The sequence below is a fragment of the Thermobia domestica genome, chromosome 13 (assembly GCF_964235325.1).
Source record: "Thermobia domestica chromosome 13, izTheDome1.hap1.1, whole genome shotgun sequence".
Taxonomy (NCBI): Eukaryota; Metazoa; Arthropoda; class Insecta; order Zygentoma; family Lepismatidae; genus Thermobia; species Thermobia domestica.
The window spans coordinates 36,845,756-36,869,437 of record NC_137466.1 but is presented as its reverse complement, the minus strand read 5'-3'; the positions used below and the strand labels follow the sequence as shown (position 1 = coordinate 36,869,437).

General features: G+C 35.9%; 2 protein-coding genes across 3 annotated transcripts in view; one reads left to right on the top strand and one right to left on the bottom strand.

Moving 5' to 3' along the window:
* The window catches only part of LOC145668103 (carnosine N-methyltransferase), a 61,067-nt gene extending 47,487 nt beyond the window's left edge, over positions 1–13,580 (top strand). For both annotated transcript variants that reach the window (XM_081735631.1, XM_081735630.1), the window contains exons 6-8: positions 396–504; positions 3,490–3,614; positions 8,786–13,580. In XM_081735631.1, coding sequence (XP_081591757.1) covers positions 396–504; positions 3,490–3,614; positions 8,786–8,932 — 381 coding nt within the window. In that variant the 3' untranslated portion in view covers positions 8,933–13,580. The remainder of the gene's footprint in view (positions 1–395; positions 505–3,489; positions 3,615–8,785) is intronic.
* Positions 13,581–16,939: 3,359 nt separating this feature from the next.
* Positions 16,940–23,682, bottom strand: part of LOC145668102 (synaptic vesicle glycoprotein 2C-like) — a 281,944-nt gene continuing 275,201 nt past the window's right edge. Inside the window, exon 11 of the mRNA XM_081735629.1 lies at positions 16,940–20,743. Coding sequence (XP_081591755.1) covers positions 20,563–20,743 — 181 coding nt within the window. The 3' untranslated portion in view covers positions 16,940–20,562. The remainder of the gene's footprint in view (positions 20,744–23,682) is intronic.

Here is a 23,682-nt window from a genome sequence, read left to right as displayed (position 1 = left end):
TACCTGGAAAACCTGGAAAATTCAGGGAAATTGAGTTCAGTATTTTTCTATGAACCCTATATATATATATATATATATATAAAATTGCCAGAGTGAGTGTAATCTAAAATCTTAAGAAAACTTTACAGAAACATTAAAGGCGGGTGCATATATATTTTAAATAAGAAAATCGGACACTTAATAGTGTAGAATAAAAATGTTGATAGTGTTTTATGTAACAAATTTAATTTAGTATTAGTTGTGTTGATGTTTTTTTTTATTAGCTTAGTATTTTATTCTAATTTTAACTTGATAAATTTTTCGTCGGTCAGTGGGAGAAACTTAAATTTAGATTGTATATGTCACTTTCTGTAATTTATTTTGCGTTACGTTTCAGTTAGAATTTTGTGTTTCAGGTGTATACAGAATCTAATGAATGGGACTGTATTGCCACATGTTTTTTCATCGATTGTGCCAACAACATAGTTGCCTTTATTGAAACTATATATAATATCCTAAAGCCAGGTAAGATTTTTCGTATTGTAGTCTACTAAATTTCTGAAAACCAATGCGTACGCGAAATCCCAGATGTATGGTTAGAGGAATATATTTATTTATTTAAATTTAATGATGTGGAGAAAATAATCAAATATCAGTTTGTCGTCCATCCAATCAGAGATGTCAAAGAGAATTACACATGTACGACGGTAAGTCAAAAATTATTTATAATGTAGTTATAACTTTTCTTACATTGTTCATACTGACTTCTGTTCTTGTTTATTTTATTGTTATGCTGTTGTGGTCATGCTATAAAAGTTTGAACCCAATTCCTCCAGTTGTCTTCCTTTTGTTGCAGATAGATCATGGCCGCTCCATTAGAAGTTTGCACCGAAGAGGGAGAAGCAATGAATCAAAGACGATGTGCCACTTCATCAATAGTCACTCGTCTGTCTAACAGAACCATATCACGTGCACGCCATTTGTGTCCGTAGATGGTCGACCGGCTCCTTCCTCGTGCGTAACACTTGTGCGACCATTATTGACTTTTTCATCCATTCGTAGACACTCCGTTGCGGCAAGACACTGTTCCGCATGTATTGTGCTGGAAGTCTTTAATGGAGTGCGGCCCCTGATACACCTTCCGACCACTACTTGTTATTCCTCTTTGGTGCAAACTTCTAATGGACTAGCCATGATCTATCGGCAACAAAAGAAAGGCAAATGGAGGAATTGGGATAAAACTTTCTTAGCATGACCACAACAGCATAGCAATAAAATAAACGAGGACAGAGGTCAGTATGAACAATGTAAGAAAAGTTATAGCTACATTGTGGATATTTTTTGACTTACCCTCGTATATACTGTTTGCAGTATACATGGTTATTATAAATGATGGACCCATTTTTAAAGATGTGTATTTATTAAAGTATAAATCCAAAATGAACAATCTTTATACCAATGGTAAATGGAACTTTCAAAGTTTTTTTTGCAATACATTATAAATGTTCAGTGTGTTAATCGTCTGCTGCACGGCAAACATCTATGCGGTAGCTGAACTCGTCCCACATACAAGCAAAATTATCTACTGTTACTGAATGCACGGTAGCTGTGATACGGTCCCGCAGGATCGTCCAGAGTTATTGGTAGGGGTGGGACATAAACAGCTTCCTTAACATAACCCCATAAGAAGTAGTCACATGGGGTGAGATCAGGAGATTCGGTGGCCAGAAATATTGAGCCACGGTACCATCTCACTCACAACTGAGAGGGAAACGAATGGCGGCCTATTGCCGCGCGAACTCTACCGGCCGCTTCGGGAACCATCATTGCTCACCGAAACTTTAAACCTTTCTCTTTCCATTGTTATAAAGATCGTTCATTTTGCATTTGTACTTTAATTACTACTAATTTTTAAAAATGGGTCCATCATTTATAATAACCCTGTATTATTTTTTCACTTACATCGGATATAAGATTCGGTTACCTTGCTTATGAAAGCGTTTACTTCAAATTATATTAATGCATATGAATAATGGAATTATAAAAATGCATCGTAACTTTATATCGCAATATTAGCCACACACAGAGTAATAACACAATATTATATGATGATTGTAATGGTGTGGTTGGTAAGAAAAAAAAAGGGAAAAAACTCTGTCTCCATGTACAAGTAATTGGTCTTTCCTTTTGCTCTCAGCGCTGGTCTAGTGGCTAGCACGTGCAACTTTTCTGTGTGTGGTCCTTGGTTCGCTTCCTGCTGAGAGAGCATTAACAATTTGAATGCATTACGGAGCTTTGGACGTCTCATAGAGCTTCGGTTGCTGAAAGGGACGCTAAACTTAAACAAACGAAGACACAGTGCAAGTGAGCACGTGCATAAGCTGTTCGTTGCACTACTGATGCAGTGACAGTGAAAGATCTTGTAGAACATGTGTGTGTGAAATTTTGCTACAAACTTGACAAAACATTTACAGACATTTCAGTTGCTTTTCAATTCATTCAGTCTCCTCGTCCCCCCCCCCCCAAAAAAAAACGGTCAAAGTTCAAGGTGGTGATAGTTGTATATTCTGATTGGAAAGGGATTGTCCATCATGAATTTGTATCACGTAATCAGATGGTAAACAAACAATTGTACCAGGATATTCTAGCGCGGTTAAGGGATGTTGTGCACAGCAAGAGGCCTGAATTGTGGAAAAACCAGACTTAGATGATGCACCGTTCCAATGCGCCTACTCACGTTTCGCTCTTCATGCGTAGTTATCTGGGAAAATATCAAGACTTCCGTTGTGCTCCTTCCATCCTGTTCTCCGGACCTAGCCCCAGCACACTTTTTCCTGTTTCCCAAACTTAAGATCACTTTGGAATGACGTCGTTTACAAACCATAGAGAAGTTCCTGGACAATGCGACAAGAGACCTGTGCACAATCCCAAAACGTTCGTTTCAGAAAACTTTCCAGAAATGGAGGAAACGTTGGAAATGATGTGTTACCAGTACAAGGGACTACTTTGATTGGGACAGTGCTTAAAATGTAAAGTGAATAATACAGATTTTATAGGAAAAGTTCGGTCTTTTTTGAACTCGCCTCGTATGTGTATGTTCTTTACCAATATGTTTTAGAGAGATCACTGAGAAGATATGTTTAGTTAAATCAGGGCTTTCCTTCTTTACCCTTACATTCTTCAGAAAATACAAGAAAATAACAATAGCATAGTGTTGACGTAATAGTAACTAGTTTTCCTAAAATACTGTGAAATAGTGATCATTTTCGAACTATTGCTTATTGATGTGAAATTCTTTTCAAGTTATTATGCCTTTAGAAAATGGACAAATATAATTTTAACAGTGATGAGCAATATATCAAAAACACTGGTCATTCTATAATATTTTGTAATTACATTACATTATAAAACCATGAGTAATTTTCTGTCTTTTTGAAAAAAAAAATGAAGTAACCAACTAATATTTCTAAGGAGATTGGATCAATAAATACTATATGTATATATTTTCAGGTGGCCTTTGGATTAACTTGGGACCTTTGCTATATCACTATGCTGACATTCCAGGAGAACAGTCAATAGAACCGAGCTATGAAGTAGTTCGGGAAATTATCAAAGGAATGGGATTTCAAATGGAGGTAAACGAAGGAATTTTGTTGTAAAAATAAATAAATAATTAATTGACCACACTCTGTGAATGCACCTTGAATTTTGAGGTCGTGTCGGGTCAGAAAATATGCCTAGAAAGTGACATATGTATTTCTGTTTGTGCAGGGATTTGATAAAAATATCTTAGAAGTGTGTCAATATTTTCCTTTTCTTTCGTATTTATGTTGCATGTTGTATTTCAATCGAAGTTAGTTTCTTCTTCTTGAAGAACTAGTCCTGACTGACTAATTAACGCCTAGGCTAAATTACTTAAGCTAGAAACTTGAAATTTGGAGAGTTCATAGGTTTTTTGACGTAAGGTACCAATAAGGAAGGATTTTTGGAAATTCGATGCAGAAATGGGGGATGGAATTATTATAATCCGTTAATGTTAGAGACATGAAATTTGGCATTTGAATGTGTGTATTTCAGTGTTTTTTTGATTTTTGACCCTGAAGGGAATCAAAAGGAATGGTGGTTGCAAACGATATCCAAATCTTGAAATCCCTTAACACGCTGACCGCCATGTGCATTACCGGTGATTCACAGTGGGTGTAGTTTGCGGAGCCACGTGAATCATATGATTCACAGGCTTTGTATCCTTGTTTTTGAAGCCGTTTGAATCACCAGTGATGCGCAAGCACATACAGATGGTGATCAGAAAAATGGAAACACCTGTAGTTGGCAACACGTCAGATGTATGGGTTGGCAGTGGTGTCGTGGCGCCCGCAGCGCCGGACCGCTGGTGGTGGTGTGTTAGGTCGGTCTCCATACTACGTCAGGCGCATTGGAACAGCAGTGTCCAGTGGCTGGACCAGACGGAGGTAGTGTAAAATGAGAGACCTCTCAGATTTTTAAAGAGGGCAAATTGTTGGTGCGCGGTTATGTGGAGCGAGTGTGACGGCAGTGGCTACTGTGTTAGGTGTGTCGCGTGGGACAGTGTCGAAGGTGATGACGACCTACACAACACACGGGAAAACCACATTGGGGAAGCGGAACAGTGGGCGGAAGAAAATCATGAGTAACAGGTCACGCCGGGTATTAAAGCGCATTGTCACGCAGAACCGTCGTGCCACTGCGAAGCAAGTGACGGAGGAACTCAATCTGCACCTCCCCCACCCTGTTTCGACAATCAATGTCCGCCGCGAATTACATGACATGAATTTACGGGGTCGTGTTGCACGGGCCAAACCGCTCATAAGGGACCATAACGCTTTCGCACGCCGCAAATGGTGCCGCGACCATGCAACTTGAACCGTTGAGAACTGGAAACGTGTGATATGGTCGGATGAGTCATCCTTCACCCTATTCCCAACCACGGACCGTGTTTGTGTGTGGAGAACGCCCAAAGAAGCTTATGATCTGCAGTGTCTCCGCCCAACTGTGAAACATGGCGGCGGCTCGGTAATGCTGTGGGCCGCCATATCATGGTTTTCATTGGGTCCTGTGGTCACACTTAGCGAACGAATCACTGCCAACGATTATGTCGCAATTTTAGGAGGACCACTTACATCCTATGGTCCGGATGTTGTTCCCGGACAATGACGCCATCTTCCAGGATGATAATGCACCCATTCACACAGCTGGCGTTGTTGCAGCGTGGTTTGAGGAACATCGGAATGAAGTTCAACACCTTCCCTGGCCCGCCCAATCTCCAGATCTCAGCATAATTGAACATCAGTGGTCCGTCTTGGAAACACGACTCCGGCGACAATTTCCACCTCCATCCTCTCTCACAGAACTGGCCGATGCCCTGCACGAGGAATGGTGTAAAATTCCACTTGCTACCATTCACGACCTCTATGCCTCCATCCTACGTCGCATCAAGGTTGTTCTGAAGGCGAAAGGTGGCCCGACACCATATTAATCTGGTAAGTTGCAATTTCGTTCAGGTGTTTCTGATCACCATCTGTAAGTTTTAAATGGTGAAATAAATTCTCCGGCCTCAGAAAGATGCTTGGCATTCTTGATTTCCGACTTCTGATAGTTTTTTCCCAGAAATCATTTGATCATTTTGATATATATTTTCCTCCAATAAAAGTGGCCTCACGATGCACCTTATCCGATTTCGCTCTGGCAGTCAACGTGTTAAGTTTAGGGACATGGAATTCGGTATTTAGATTTTTAGTTTAAAGTAATTTAGCATTTGTTTTAGCAATTCTTGATGTTTGACGTAGAAGGGGAAAAAAAAGCGTTGGAAAGAGAAAGGGGTGGGGTTGCAGTTAATTTTAATAAGGTGTCCGGATCTCGAAATCCTTTAAGTTCCGAATCATGAAATTCGGTGTTTAGACTTTTCAATTGAAACATACGTGTAATCTAGAAGGGAAGAAGAAGGAATGGTAGTTGCAGTTATTATAATTGGATGTCCATATGTTGAGATCCTTAATGTTAGAGTCATGAAATTTGGCATTTGTACTTTTCATTTAAAATTACTAAGCATGTATTTCAGCGTTTTTTGATAACGTAGAATGTAAGAGAATTCACCAAGGTAATTCACCAAGATGCCCATACGAGGTGTTCGAATTTCTTGTGAAACTTCAAGTTCTAGACGAATTCTGTATGAAAGACGCAGCAGGAGGAACGCAGAAATATTGCCCGCAGTAACACTTGGGAGTATTTGTTAATTGTATTTATATGTCTGGAACCAGTGTGAATTTTTAATTTCAAAGATTGTAATTTTCGAGATTTCTATTAGGCTTAGAGACTTATTCATGAATAACCGTTGGTCAGCCTAACGTAGGTTGCTGTCGCCATTTTGCTTTGTACACCAGAGATTGATATCTCTTAACACCAGTAGCTCCTTGATCACTAAATAATACTAAATCAAACCGAAAATTTGTTTTACCATTGGGGATCGAATCTGGGATCAGGCGCTAATCATATAGTCCAACAGGATCACTATTTTATTTCCAGAATTCATTTAAATTTGTAAATTATTTTATAAAATAACTTGATATGTATCAATTTAATTTACTCACACTTTAGTTACTGGCAAAATTTATTAAAAGATCAGTAGTAAACGATATCGTTATTAGTACTGCATTATAAAATAACACAGGTCTACATTTATTATTATTATTATTATTTTTTGTTTGATTTCATGAAAGTGGCTTATCTATGATTTTGGGTGTGCTGAAACCGAAAATGAAGTCCGTTTTTCTCCATCACGTACATTTTAGTTACACAAGTTACACACAGCCCGTGGTAGAAAACGCTACCGGTAGAGAGCGCCTCTGTGTGCGGCCAGTGAAGCAAGCACTGATAGATACGAGGAGTCGACGCGAGATATGTGCAACTTTATTGTGCAAGAGTCGGTTGAAGTAGAAGCACTGTTACGGAGATTATTTGGTGTTTCTATTCCGAAATGGACACAATCGAAGCAGCCGAAGAAGGACAGAAGCAGAAGAGACACAAGAGAAAGCAAAATTGTGAACTCTGGCAAAGGATTTTTTGAAGGAGCCCTCACCTTGAGGGCCCTAAAATGGTGGGAAAACTGTGCGAAAAAACGTTTGTTTTCAGCTTTATTTCTTGTTGACAATGTTGCCATCACTTTCAGGCCCCGAAAAAAATATATGTTGTACCTAAGGGTGTAACAAATTTTTAACCAAAAATTCAGGGACGTCTCTCCCCCAAAAAATTTTTCTACAATTTTTTGAAATTTTCAACACGCAAGAAAATAAACAAAATACGCATCGATGGTTTTGAAAAAAAAATGCATATTTACATCCAGATACTATCTACAGTCTGTGAAACTTCCAAAATGTTTCTACCACCCCACCAAAATTTTAAAAAATATTCAATTTTGAGCATGTATGATACGATAATCCGGTAAGGGTAGGGGATATTTTTTTGAGGTAGTTTTCGGTTAAGGGTAACCTTTCGAGTCAATAGCAACCCAATTTGGATCAAGGGGCCGCAGTGGCTCAGTGGTAGAGCGTTCACCTCTGGTGCATGGGGCCCCGGGTTCAAACCCTGCTCCCGCCAAGTGAACTTTGTGGTGGACAAACACCGTGTGCGTGGGTTTTCTCGGGGTTCTCCCGTTTCCTCCCACTTTCTTCATTCCAGCATTTCACTCATTTCTCATAATCACTGTCTCCTTTAGCCTAACCGGCATAACCGTGGGACGTAAAACTCAAAGATTTCATTTCATGTCATTTCATTTCATTTCCAATTTGGATCAAGGGCCGATTTCACTATCTTACTAGGAAATACTTTTTGAGATCACTTTCCTAGGCACCCTATATATGTTTTTGACATTTTATGAATACAAAATAAAAAATAAATAAATAAAATAATATAGAAATTGCCCCTTTTACCTCTTAAAAGAGAATTTTCGAAACTATGTCCAACTATTTTGTAGTGGTTTGGCATAAATTTTAAATTCCTCCCCTCTCAGAATAATCATTTTAATCAAAGTGACAGATATCTTCCAAAATCTATTTCAAACGGTTCAACAGTAGTATTTTGCAGTGAAGTGATTTCAGAGCACAGATATACCTCTTATTGGCTTATAGTATTATAGATCACATACAAAAATAACGCAAAATAATGTCTTCTTATCTTGTGATTTAACACGACATATGTCTTTGTTAATTCGTTTCGAAATATGGTAAAAAGAGGACGCGAATAAAGAGGAGTGTTAATGATACTGGTACTGATTCTTGGTTAAAATTTAACAGGATAGATCTCATAATTGTGTTGGGACTTGTAAAAGTTGGCAATTGCAAATTTGCAAGCCATTTTTATTGTAGAGTGACGTGTTACAATAAGGTTCGAGCACAGATACTTCTTTTTGGCTCAGAGTCATATTCTATGTATAAAAATAACTCAGAATAAGAAGCAATATTATCAAGTGTGTTAATCCGACTTTGGCATTGGTCGGTATTTTCGGAGTTAACGGGAAAAAGTGGGACAAAAATTTTACTAACACCGGCTCAAGGGAACACTAGTTTTTTCTGTAGTTGAAGGAATACTTGTATGTAGCTCTACAAGCAGAATAATTCCTTCCTTAAAAAAGAAACACTCACGATGAAGATAACAAGGGGTCATTGAAACGTAGCGTCGATTAGCCGTTTAAACGTGCACGTTTCGGTGAGTACAATTTAAACTTAGATTAAACATACATCCAGCAGTATCGATATATTTTCTTTTTTCTTCACAGAAAGAAGAAACCCATGTGAAGACAACGTATGCTCAGAATCCGACGTCCATGTTGAAATATCAATACGACAGTGTGTTCTTTGTGTGCCGGAAGCCATGCTCCGAGGAGAATAGTGATGAGAGTCCTAGTCAGACGGGCGGGCGGTAATAGCACCAACAGTAGCGTCGATTTTAAAACGAGTGTACTGAAAACTGTGAATAGATAAAATATTTCTGAACTCTTATAGATTATGGCTCACTGTTACTCGTATTTAATATATCTTATATATGTATATTCCCTGCTAAGAAATTCAGTAATGCAGAGAAATTTATAATCAAGACCTTTACGTTACAAGTGTTGGGAACAGCGATAACGTTGTAGAATGGGAATTAATCATGGAAACAAAGATGAATGAATCTCATTAAATTATGAAGCAAATGAGTTTTGATAATTATCATATGAAGAATAGATGTTATACTCCTCTCTCTCTCTCTCGCTATGTATTTTTATTTTAAATCTTGTCTTATGTTGGTTCACTGTTCATGTAAAATGTTCATATACTGGCGTTTTTAATCAGAATTATGACTAATATTTAAGTTAGAGATGAAATAAATAAAAGTATTTAGTTTATAAGCAACTATAATCTAAATGAATACAAATTACTTTGTATACTGTTGAAAATTAGAGTTAATATAATTCCAATTGTGGGCGAAATCTTTGTCAATAACAGTTTTGTAAAATCATCTTAGAGTGAAGTAATCCTAGAAGATTGTGACACTCATAATTAAAATTCAATTTTTATGAACGGAAGTAAGTGAAAAACAGTGCTAAGTGTGGAAAGTAACAGGTGGTTATTAAATCCTTTCAAATCTGCTAGGATTACTTCACTCTAATATAATTTAGCAATGAAATTAATGTAACTAAGCGAATTGTTAGAGAGTCCAGCGAGGATTGAATTTATATTAACTCAAATTTTTAACAGGGTACAGAGGTAAAGTAATCAAGTTTTATTCATTCATGTAATATGTATCCGTATAGCTTCCATTAGTAACTATCCTGTAAGATCACAGAAGATTGTTAAAAGTTCTTTTATACTGCCTTAAAAAATTAAATAAAAGTCAGGATCCCTTCATTCTTTTTTAAAAGTTGAAAAGAAAAGTTGCTATTATGTATTGTCCTGTTCTCTTCCCTCTCATGCTTCGTCATTGTTAATTCACTCTTTTAATATTACCGAAATAGATAACCGCATGTTATCTTCATTCCAAAGATATTCTTATTGTGATAGGCTTAGTAATAAATTCGTAAACAAAGATTGATTACACATATAATATTCCGCACTTAAAACAGTTCGATGGTTCACATTAAGAACATTAGGAAATACTGTAATAATCAAATACCTTACTAATACTATAAACTAGTGTTGTAAAGTTTTTGCATTCTATTCTTCCGGGAACATTGTCATTATCCATTTAAAGGCAGTTTTCTTTTTAACAATTATTACAAAAAACAAATATTAAATGAAAACTATTTCTGAGATAAATAGACACACAAGTTTCAGTTTTTCATATATTTACTTTTTAATTCTTATTCATGTATTAATATTTTATTTTGCTTTTGGTTAAGATCCATTAACTTGTAAAGTTGGTATACACCCGCTTTAGAATTCTTTGTTCTAACTATACATTATATATATATACGATATGGATGAGCCCAATTATGGTAATGGCATTTAATTGATTTATTTTACATTGAGCCCACCTTCCCCCCTCCCCTCTTTTTTTTGTGTGTGATGAAATTTTGATCCATGCGAATTGAAAATCGAAAGACTGCAGTGATCTCGCTAGGTCATGCGTCAGTAGATGTAATACATACATTTTGAAGGTCTCAAATAAAATTTCATATGATGAATTTACATTTTTCATAACTATACATGCATAACAATATACTTTACATAGAATTACTTTCTGTTAACCCTCATGCAAGGAACTTTAAAAGTGGAACCATTTACATTTGTTTTAGAGGGTTTGTATAACTTCAAACTTAGTTCAAATCTATTACCTCATCTGCGAGTGGACTGAGAGACACGAAACAGAAACCGTTGGTCTTTGTTTTATTTTAGAAAAAAAAAATATTAAAAAAATGCGTTAAACATTTTCATGTAAACCCAATACGGTTAATTGCTTTTCAGAAAAATTTTCATCATGCTTGTTCAATGTTAGTACATACCTATGTTCCGTAAAACCAAAACTTTGAAATTACAATGAATGTTAATTCGTTTAAAAACAAAGTGCTAAAGACAAAACAAAACAACAAAAATCTTCACTAAAGCCATAGATTTGAATTGAGATAAAACGAAATTGATACACTAGAAATAAGAAGGTACATCCCTAAGTTAAAGGGGCCCAATTTTCGCCTTCCTAAAGATAATTTTACTTCTTTATTTATTACGTAAATTCTGCAAGCGGTGCATGGTTAATTTGCAGGAGATAATTTGTAAAGCTGTCTTGAATGTTTCTTCTGCATAGAATAAAAAAGATTATTTAATTGATTTCTCATATTGTGTAACACTTCTTTTTAAAGAAAGAAGGGGGATTCGACAAATAGGTCCGTTCTTCAAGATTGCATGTATTTGGTCTTAAAACATGCATAATAGTAAATACTTACTACTATTATAAACGATTTATCGATTATTTGTATTGATATAATAATAGTACTGCTGTTCCCTAGTTTGACTATTAACAACATCGATGCTAATCTTTACGACAGTATATGAAACCATTTAAAGTATAGTTCGACTAGTTGCTCATAAATGCTTAGGATGCATATTGATTAATTAAAATTGAAGAAATCTTAATCTTGGAATTAGATAACTAGTGTTGTTTCGGTATCCGATTGCACCTTTTTCAATGGCTTCTGTGCGCTGCTAGATCGACGATATGTGCGGGAATTCCTGTCTTTATAGTAGAACATAGTTTTGAGAACTAGATTTGTTTATTTACGCTTACTTTTGACTGCAGCAAAACGGCACATAAGCTTGATACGGACCTCGTATATGAGAGGTAGGGGCGATTCACTCATTAACATATCATAAATTAACGTTCTAACAGTATAATCGACAGGTATCACTCATGACAGATAGCTAACAAGTCGTGACTTCCATTTACTGTTTCCGTACTATAGTGTGTTTAGTAACAACCCATTGATATTCTTCATATGGCTTACAGTTTTATGAATAAGTTGGTTGCGAACTTGTGTGTCCGATGTATTTATTATGTATAAGGTTAATAAATGTACTTTTTTTTTTTTGCCTGACATTGAACTTTTACAGGTGCAGTAAAAATAGTCTTACCATTTATTTATGAATGGACACATGAAACTAGTTCTCTTCTTTACTGGATTTTTTTTCTTTAAAAGAGAGAGAGGAGTTAAAATACATAATTTAAAAAATGAAATGCGGGAAAGGTCGTCATCTTTGCTATTATTTATCCCGTTCTTTGAAAAGACTTCATTGTTGAAATATTTATAGTGCAGCCATCTATCTCATCTAGACATAACAGTACATTCAGTACGTGTGTACATTATTCAGAATAGTTATAGAATTCCGGAAGTTAAAATTTTAATATCCAATTATGTAATGTGCTCAAAATAATAAAGTAATCTGAAAAATGTCCCCCATCCTAATAAATTGCATTCTGTATTTGGTTGTATTTTAAGCGTTTTTTCATATAAAATCATGGGAAAACTTCGTAATGGCGAGTTGACAAATATATACCATATCTTACACACGTACTAATTCAGAAATATGTTACCATATGTAAATCTCAGAAATGCCAAAATAGTACAAAAGTACGTTGAAGTCGAGAGTCACATATTTTCCAAATTACTATCTTGTTTGTAAACAGCACTATGTTTTCGCTGTAAAAGATTTTTTTTTCTCGTAAGGACTAATGTAGTTGTACTTTTTTTTTTAAATGAGTTTTTCTACAATGACTGATAGCATTTAATAACCTGCCTTATGGAGAAACAAACTCATAATGTATTTCGTGTATAGGAAGTGGAAGCAATGTGAACCAGCTACTGTGACACGCTGCCACCCATTTCGCGTTCAAGTACTTGTTGTTGATGAGGAAACTGGAGAAGATTCATGCTGAGAAGCTGAGTAAATTATATAATTTTGGATACTATCAAAATTTGACATCGATAGCTGAAATTTTTAACAACTTCCAAAAAGGAAATTCATTTTTAAGTGACGTGAGGAATTCACCAAAGCCTTGGCGATGATGCATTTTTCCAACATTACGGGTTCTAAATATTAATGCAATCCAATCCAACCCGACGTTACAACCCCACGAACCATTCGTATAATTGGAAGTACTAAAATATGAATTGTAATTTTAAGAGTTACATAGAGTAGTTTCCAATTAGCTTGAACATGTTTCAACTTCCAGATGAAGTTCTTATGAACTTCTCGTAATATAACATTCGTGTAACCAAGTGTTGAGAAATCGCATAATTGTGAGTAATATATAGATAGCAGCCTTAGTGTGTGAGCTGCTTCCGTTGACCTGAGTAAGTAGTAGCGTTTCACAGCAGCAGAACTATTGATTCTACTTCGTTTGGGTTTTGAAATATGACACGAAATGTTTTTTTTTCTGAAATGTCAAGAATGATGTTGAAGACTGACTGAAGTCTTATTATTTTCCGTTCTTTGTGAAGAACGTTTACAAATTGAATTATGTTAAAGATTTTTTTAAGAATCCTAATCTGAAATAGGTGATGAATGAAAATAGTCAATAAATAAAATTATGCACAAATACTTAGATAATTCAAATATTTATTTTGTATTATTGGCTCCCTTCCCCTCCCTTGAGAGAAATTTACTTCTTCAGATTCGAAAGTAGGTTGCCTCAAACAAGTTTTCTTTTGCCAATAACTTCTGAATGAAAGAAGAAATAGTTTCCTAAGCAGTTTTCTGCCCTTGAACAGGTCTTTACAAATTCATGTTCGAAGTTGCAGAATCAAGCTGAGAGGCTTTCAAATAATAAACTGCACAAGTATTAGTGTGAAAAGTTACTCAGATGATGTCAACATTTCTGGAGGAGCCCGCACCTGGTGAGCTCATGTCATTAGTGAAAAGAGTTCTCTATGACTTCATTTTGTTATGTTGTAAGTATATATTTATATACATATGTACTCTTCCATTCTGAAAAATTATATTTCATCCGCCAAATTTGCGCTTGTTTTTGGCTATTGCGAAAGACCATGTCAATTCTCTTGTTTATTTTAAGTGCTACCCATTATGCCAGGAATTTTCAACTTGCATCCACTCGTCCGACCCAAATATTTACCATCGGGGTTCAACTCTTCAAAATATACTCTTTAGTTTTTCATATTTTTTTGTGAATTTGATGATGTAATGCAGACTTGAAAAATATAAATTTCATTCCTCACAAGCAACTCTCTGCTAGCCCTGTGGCTAGTAAGCTTTGATGCACGTAGTTCCAGGTTCGATTTCTGGTGGGAGAATATTGAACGCATTACAATGATATAAATTCCATTCCCTAAGCTGGTCTATGTCTGACATAGCCTCGGTGCTGAAGAGGGTAGGTAAACTACTTCTGCAAGGAATAACATTAACTGCAGAGGTAAGTTTTTAATATACTGCATTATATATCCCCCCATCAAAAAAATCAGACTAGTTTCCATATTGCTAATTTTAAATAGAATTACATAATTGTACCTACTTTGACTATATAAGCTTAGGCGTATTTGTATCAGTTGAAATCAAAGATGGATGTGCTGTGGCTCAGTGGTAAAGCCATCACGTCTGGCGTGAGCGGATCATAATTCTATCTCAATCCATGAGAGTTTGCGGTGGACAACTCACTATAAGACTTCGGACCACTTACCTGGCTAGGAAATTCATTCTACACCACTGATGATCGATGTGATGGGCTTGGGCCCGAACGATTGCCCAACAACATAGTTTCCACCGTATTAAACTCTTGTGCAAAATGGGAAGGTTTCGCCTTACCGCTTTGGCAACATTTTGACGGAGACTGTATCAAGCAAATGTCTATTTGAGTAGTTTATTGGTGAGGAGTTGGGATATTTCACAAGGGATGAACGAAAACGGGATCTCTCGAATTTCCATCTCTTCTGTCTTCCTTGTGTAGTAAGCCTGGAATGATAAGTGGTATAGCTGAAAGCCTTGTCCATGTGGAACCTTACATTTGTAGTCTCGTCAGCGTACAAGTGGAGAATGTGTACATCATGCAGAAAGTTTAACAATCTCCTGGAAGAAAGCTGCTTTCACTTTAGTGTTGGAAGGCGCTTCGACGAGTGGCTATAATACCCTGTCGCCACAGGAAATCCCCTGGAATATTTTTCCTTGTACTGCAGCACAAAATCAAAACGGCTCTTGTAGTCAATTTGACGGTAAAAAATGCATCGAACTCTGTGATTTCATCTACATAGAGCCATCTCTCATTCAGGATACCATTTTCATTTGGTTCGTGGATGGCATCTCATACAATTTTCTGGTGTTTGTAAACCTCTCGTGTATGTGGCGCTCAATGAGGCGATATCCGCGTGCTTTACAACGCGCTTCGAATAATCTTCCCACTGATGTTGGAAAGTCTGTTTTGTGGGACCTTGAACAAAGAGTTGAGAAAAAGACTCATAAAATGCTTCGTGTGTAGTGTTGTGCTGTATGGGGCGGAAACGTGGACATTGCGTAAGGGTGACGAAAATCGACTGGAAGCCTTCGAAATGTGGGTGTGGAGAAGAATGGAAACAGTTAGTTGGGTCGAGCGGAAAACGAATGAGAGAGTGTTAGAAATGGTGGGTGAGAAAAGAACACTTTTAGATATTGTTAGGAAGAGGAAGAGAAACTGGTTGGGACATTGCCTAAGAAGAGATTGCATCATGAGGGACGTCCTAGAGGGTATGGTGGCGGGAAAGAGAGGGAGGGGGCGAAGGAGACTACAATTAATGGATGATATTAAAACAGAAAGATCATACGCGAAGACGAAAAGGTTAGCGGAGGACCGTGGAGCATGGAAGCTTCTCAGCTGCGGCAAGTGACCTGCCAATAAAGGCAGAATACCTATGATGATGATGATGTTGGAAACTATACCTTTTCAGATACTGTGTCTATGGTCAAACTTCTCTGCGTTGAGGAGGTTGTTGTTTCTACTCTCCTAATAGTCCACACTGTATTGGATGTCCGAACGGGCTGAGGACTGTGTTCTCACGTTTTCCAGCCTACTACATACCGTACGAGCCTGTTTGGCACGTTGTTAGGTGATAAGACTCACACCAGCTTTGCTAAGGATTAAACGAGTAATGGTGACGTACTACAGTGGGCTGGAACATACCGAGTTGGTTTGGAAATCATCTTGTCTTGGTAGATGGATGTTTATTAATGGCGTGTCGTATGGCCTTAGATTCTATTATCCTACGGCGGCTTGACCTTGGCTAATGTCCGACATTTTTAAGACCTGCACGAACTTCTGGAACCAACGAGATGCTGTGCTGTGATTTACTGCACCTTCCACTCTCGCGTGACCAAGTATTTTGAGTTGTTAATGCCCGAGTTCGAACTCATACAGTAACAGTTCACATATCGGTCGTTGTTAAGCACTCATCGTCACCGCTACTAAAGCCTGACTGAAGACACTGACAGAGTGTTAAATAGTTTGGTTGCCACACTATCACGCTGACAAATTTGATCTTATACTTAGTGTCGATCACGGCGTTTCCACGTGCCTGCTGCTTGGATTGTGGAAATATTGCAATACTTTTGACTAACCTTTGTAGGAAACTTAACATGGTCGTATATAGAACAAGGAACTTTATTTTTAAAAAATACAACTGGTATTACTTTTTCTTTGCGGTGATTTTCGTTGTCATTATTGTTTGTGATATACAAAAAGATGTTAATTTTATTATTTCCTTTCCACATGAAACAAAATATTTTCTTACACTGTCAAAAATGCGATACATAAATTAAAAATTACCACACAAATTTGAATTTGTTTAGCAATTTGCTACGCAAGAGCCAAAATCTAAAATCATACTTGACCTAGTGCTTGAACCCATCCTGTTGATAAAATTCTGCGTACGCCACTGTATATTCCCACTTGAAATAAAACTCAAACATGTAAAATTCTTCCAGATCATTTTATTTCTTTATATCTTTAAAATATTTACATAAACAATTGTATGGCATACAAGATACAGCTAATAAATAGTCTTTTATATAAATTACGAATAATGGCATTTTTTTTACAGCTGCATACAATATTTATACAAGGTTTATTTCTTCCAGAAAAAAGCGACCAAAAGTCACAAATATATATTTATATATATATGTATAGTTTCAAAACCTTCAATGATATGCATATGATTGTTGTTAAATAAATATTCATATGTCTTGCTGAATGGCCTCTCGTAGGTAACAAAGCCAATGATAAACATACCGGTACCAAGTAATTGACTAGCATCTATTTAATAATTTACTTTATAGAAACACTCATGCCTATACAAAATCTCTTAACTGTTGTCACATAACCATCGTTGTGCTTTGATTCTTCAATTTTGGAACTGTTTGCATTTTCATCACAGGTTTTACTACCTATTGTGAGGACAGTATTTGTGAGCTTACTGTAAACTATTTCAGTTAAATGTTTACAAATTTATGATTATGATATAGTACACCATTATTAGTACTGTGAAATACAAAAATATATTGATTTTCCAAGCGATATGACTTAACAAATATAAAGCTTGCATGTTAATCAAGGATGTAGTGAAAGTGTATATTCCTAAGAAAAAAATTCATCTTCATCTCTTCGTGTTCTACTGACTTTAGCATATATTTAATTACTTTGGTCTTTGAAGTTCGAAATATTGTATTCCCTGCGAAGTTATCCTGTAGCCTCATTGCCAGTGCGCTTACTTTCGTATCGGTGACATTAATATCAAACCTGCTGGGAGTATAGCTTCTATTAGGATAAAAATCCGAGCAGTTGTTCTGACACCATTGTACTAAAATAAGTTTTTTTTTTTTTTTCACCTTGTCATTGGAAAAGGACTTGAAGTCACATTTTATCCACGCTTATTAAAATATGGTTTGCAATGCATTATCTAGAACAACACAGGATTGTTTTATCTAAAAAAAATAAATAAATAAAAAAGCTGTCAACGTACAGTTATGTCAGTTAAAATGTGACAATGAAAGGATGAATAAGCTTACTTTAAAATGAAGTTTAATGTAACTCACACTCAGAGTTAAAATGTGAGCTAAGTTTACGCTCAAACTCTCATTCTCTACTCATGCTCACCTTTTCTGAGGTACGTTCTCCTTAAATTCACTTATATCAAAAGTTAATACGTAGTTAGGAATTTATACATCTGTATCACACATGTTATCTGCGTGGTCCACATACGAGAAATAAAACAGCAATGATGAAAGAACAAAACGAATCAACAGAGATTGATAAAGCCACACAGTCATTTCTCAGATGTGAATTAGCTCACACGAGAACTCAATAAAAGTGAGTGCAGGGTAGAGGTCTGCACGGGCCGGAATTTTTAGCCCGGCCCGGCCTGTGAATTTATAATATGAGGACCAACCCGAGTCTGAAATATTTTTAGCATTTAGGCCCGAGCTTGTATGATAAATCAAATGAACCCGAATTACAAAATTGTATTTTTATTTACAGTAATTAGAGGTTTAATTTTGCAGTTGTGATTTAAAAGTTCTCCAGAAAGAACGGTCCAATAAAATCGTTTTACAGTATATTTACAAAGTTAGGACCGAAAAGGCCCGAGAAATTTGGTTGTATATTTAAAAATTTACGGGCCGGGCCCGAAGTGATATATGTTTTGTAGGCCCGAGTCCAGCTCGCGGGCTGGGTCGAGCTTAAGCCCTCGGGCTCGGCCCGAGCCCGCGCAGACCTCTAGCGCAGGTGTACCAAACTCAGATAATGTATGTGACAATATATATATATATATATATATATATATATATATATATATATATTAGGTTTTGTTTCTGCATATTCGTGGTACTTTTGTGAATATGTTTTCTTGGTCGTTATACATACACAATGATAATACAAAAACATGATTTCTGTACAAAATACAAGGTGTCTTATAATGCTTGATGCTACCGAGGAGTCTTGGATAATGCAGAAGCAATATTTGAATTAGGGACTGTTTAACTTGGTCTCACAATACAATTACTCATACTTTATACTTTGAACGAATTTATCATTATATATCCTCCGTCTTGAACAAAATTTGATACACTTTAAATTGCAGAACATTTGTGTTCTGACTGATCTACTAATTCCTACGCTGCACAAATACTTTTTTATTCCACAATATGAAGAACGCGGAATTAGTTTTCGTGTTTCAAATGTCATGTCAGTTAAGTAGTACCAATATGTATATCATTTTAAATTATTTTTGGGCATTAGACTAGAATGCAGTAAGGTTTATATTTCTTCGAAACATCACACTTACATTACACACAACCAAGCAGATTTACAGCTAATTTAAATTTTAATTTTTCTCTTTTCGATGAAACATCGGTATAATACATCCACACACATTCACACGTGTACATATATACACACAAACAACGATGACAAAAACAGTGTGGTCAATTAAAATATCACTGTCCGTGGTTTGGTGATGTGTATGATAAAGTTTCATCTTTCTTTGGAATGTTTTTCTGTTTTTTCTTAACCCGTTCCACTATCAGACTCTTGGTAGTCTTCGTTTAGAATATATTTTAGCAACTGAAGAAATCGTTTCGTATATGACATAATTATCGAACGATTCCTTGGTTTATTTTTGAATTTTACAATAACCTTGGATATTACTTATTTTCAACCTCCAAACTTATTAAATGGCTTCAGGTAGTCGCAAAAGCATACAAGAATAGCTATCCAAAATCATTTGAAAGGAAATAACCGAATCAAGTTAAGTATTAAAGTCGCTTTTGACATGTGCACATTTCGATTTTCATTTTACCATTTCTTTTCCAACGTAAAACAGTAGGTTTTACAAAAGTAGTCAAAAGATTTTGCTCTATTAGTAAGGGAGCAATGTTCGACTGTCTTACATGTAACATGTAAGTGAATTCTCGCAGTATTTTAGGGTGTATTTTTCAATACGATCTCTATCATGACTGTAATTAACATTATGTGAACATTTTCTATAACCTATTGGATTCAAATCAAGGATACATAAATTTGCAAATTATGGTCTGTGATACACGTTACAAATACTTTATCCTTAGTCATGGCACAGATCTCAGATATGTAAACAGATTCTTGAAAACAATTGCGTCTTATATCGTTTTAAATTAATCAGTTGTGATGGACATTTAACTTGAATCTAACTGGTGTTCATGTTATGTAATGTATATACAGAAAGATAGAAAATCGACAATACTGCGATCAAATAAGTTTTGTATTTAAAAAAAATAGAAAAAATGTGTCCTTAATTTTGTACTGATATGATATTCAATGTGTTCATTAGAGAAGCAAAGGAATTCCTTTTACATTAAAAAAAAAAAAAGTAATGATTAACGAAGGACTTAGATAATACTTATCATTGTGCACATAGCTTCCTCGGCTATTCCTTTGTTCATAATGGGTCATCATCAGATTGTGAAACTTGGACTGACCGACTGGATGCCATCCTTGTGCGAGACTAAGGATTGCTTGAGGGACAACCATCCCCGTTTCAGACGCTGAATCCTTAAGTAGTAACTTTTGTTTTCACACGAGAATATTCCGTGTTTCTGGTAACCTGACAGATACAATCCCTCCAATGAGGAGAACTGCAGCTGTTGTCAACATAGGGATGGCTCTGCTCACGCCTATAAAGCTGCCGAAAGATATGTTGCCGAGAATTCCTCCCAAGCGACACGTAGCACTGAGGAAACCATAGCCAGTGGTCCTTAAATGATAGAGAAGACAACTCAAAGGTTATATGTGTAACAAGACAATATTGTTATTTTCATTCATACATCAATTTACTTGTACTAGATTTCTAAAGTAGTAACTATAAACTCTTACCTCGCACTACGAACTTTATTCTTGTTTAACAATGAGCTCCTCTGTGGCTAAGCGGTTAGCGTACGCGCCTTTGGCGTGGGAGAGCCGGATTCGATTCCCGGCGGGAGCTCATGTGGTTTGGATTCCACGTTAATCAATAGGTCCCGTCTCATATAGCCTCGCTGCTGAAAGGGACGTTAAACTCAAAATCAACTCAACTCAACTTGTTTAACAATGGTTCCGTGTATAGTAACAATGGTAACTATGAGAATGGTTTCTGGAATATTCGGGGCCTGTTTTCTATTTACAGGACAAGAAACATTATTTTGAATAGAATTATAAAGGTAGTTTTAGCCTAGCACATACTATTAGACAAATAGAATCTTAAATAAGAACAGAGTTTGCTGTGTAAGCCAAGTTTATTTTAGAAAAATGTACCTTAGAGTATATTGTAGTAATTATATAATAATAATAACTATCTAACTTAAAAACTTATCTAATATTTTAATTCTTGCTATAAAAGAATTAGAACAATTATTTAAATTTTGGTTCGTTAGTTTGAAACGACAAAAGGTCTGTTTTACCGATATGACTTCCCCTAAAAGCCACTCGTGATAACCGGCTTTTGCGTGTTGGTTGATTATTCGTCTTAACCTTGGAGTAAGTATAGCTTGTTTACATCCTAAACGTTGAGTCAATAGTTTTGTCTTTGCAAGCATATCATTTATCTATATTAAGTATTTTAAAGATTATAATCACTACTTGCTTGAAATAATTTCATAAAGTATTTTATATCTATAATTATCCACATTATTAATAGTAATTTAGATTAGTTTTATATACTTTAAGTTCATATGTATAGGTTTACTTATAAGCTTCCAGAGCGGTAGCTCATAACAGAAATATGAATAATAGCTCAACAGCATGCTCCGAAATACCGGTTCTTACAAAGATATTACATATCAATTCGTACCACTGTTCTAATAGTGAACTGATGTGTAATCTTTCATGAAATTTGATAGAAAAATATAACTAAAAAAGCTTAGTACTCACCTCAGACCAAAATATTTCTCAAAGAAGCTCTTTCGAAAATTACGATTTCCATCAGCAGCTTAATAGTTTGAAAGTACTGTAAATTTAAATATGAAAAAAAAAAAAAACGGATGGGTAAAATTAAGCTTATCATGTTCACATGGATGGGTGAACAACATTGTATTAACTTCCGTTTGACGAGCTTTTTACTTCATATTTTTTATTCCTTTTTTAACGTTGTTTTCATCCATCCATGTTTAAATTTACTTTTCGAACTATTAAGCTGATTATGGAAATCTTAATTTCCGAAAGTGCTTCTTAGAGGAATACTTTTGTCTCCGGTGACTAATGAGCTTTTTTACTTGTATTTTTTTTTCTAAATATAATCACCGCTCGGAATACACTGATATACAAATTATTTGTTTCCTCTGGATGTTCTAAAACTTATTACCTGTATCGTATTATGATTACTAACAAGTGATAAATCCAAATTAATGTATTCGTTCGTTTTCTTACTCTCCTCTCTTCCAAGAAGTATTTTGAAAAATAATATTACATTACTTATTTCCGAGTAACTTTCGACTGAAGAAGTTACATATATGTTTCTTGTGTCGAGAAATTGCTTTTGTATATTTATATATACAGGGTGTTAATGAACTATACCGACAAACTGTAAGAGGTGATTCCTCACATCAATATAAGAGAAAAAGTTCATATGAACCTATGGCGAAAAGTGCATAGTTTCAGAGCTAGGGCTGTCCAAAATCGCGAAGAAAAAAAAAATCAACAGGATCTATTTCGAATTCCAGACACTGTAGATGGTGGTCCTTATCAGCGTAAAGGAAGTCACGCATACGCAATCCAAAACTGCATATTTCGTTAATTTTCAGTGGGTGTACAGAGTATTCCATACAGGGTGAAATTCCCAGACATGCTATCAACCGAATTTTGAGATATGCTCTGACTTTATGATTGGTCCAAAGTAGGCAAACGATAAGCCTTGATAGCAGGCACGATGTCGGAAGTGTTCAGGATCGTCACCAGCACGATTTCTCGTGCTCGGGAAAACGCATGCTGCAATATTTTCTTTCATGCTTATAAGTGAAGAAAATGTGAAATATTCCGTGACGAAATACATCGCATCACACATTATTCCGAACACACACAAAAAAAAGAAGAAGAAGAAGGAGGAAAAACATGGAGCTGCCGGTTCCAAACACTTCTGACTTTCCTCCGAAGCATTGGATGTCTATTGTTGTGAAGGCTTACCTTCTGCCTACTTTGGACATGGGCGGCGATTCGGGGGGGCAAAGGGGGGCAGTTGGCCCCCCACTTTTTTGAAATTACCCATTAATGTATATAGTTTCATTTGGAAATATAAAGTTTTGTAGGTATTATTGGTTCATTGAATAAAAATGGTGCCATAAAATATTTTGTCGTTCCATGAGTACGTATTGGTTGTCTTCCCGTGGAATTAAGAAAGCTACAGGAATTGCGTTTGAACTGACACTAAAAATGGCCCCAAATTTAACCTTTTGGAGCGCCACAATTCGAGTGTACTTTCATTTCTTCTTGCAAGGGCTCGATATGTTAGTCAGCCGCTCTGGAACTAATTGAGATAACATTTTACATGAAAAGAAGTCCTTCACAAGATATTCTTTAATTGTACAAAAATCGACAATTCCTAAAATGTATTTTCTTCTTTCTAATAATACGGAATATTTTGATTTGATTTTTTTCAGTTTAACATCCCGTTCAGCAGCGAAGTTATATGAGACGTGGAGTTAATGATCAACGTGGAGTCCAAAC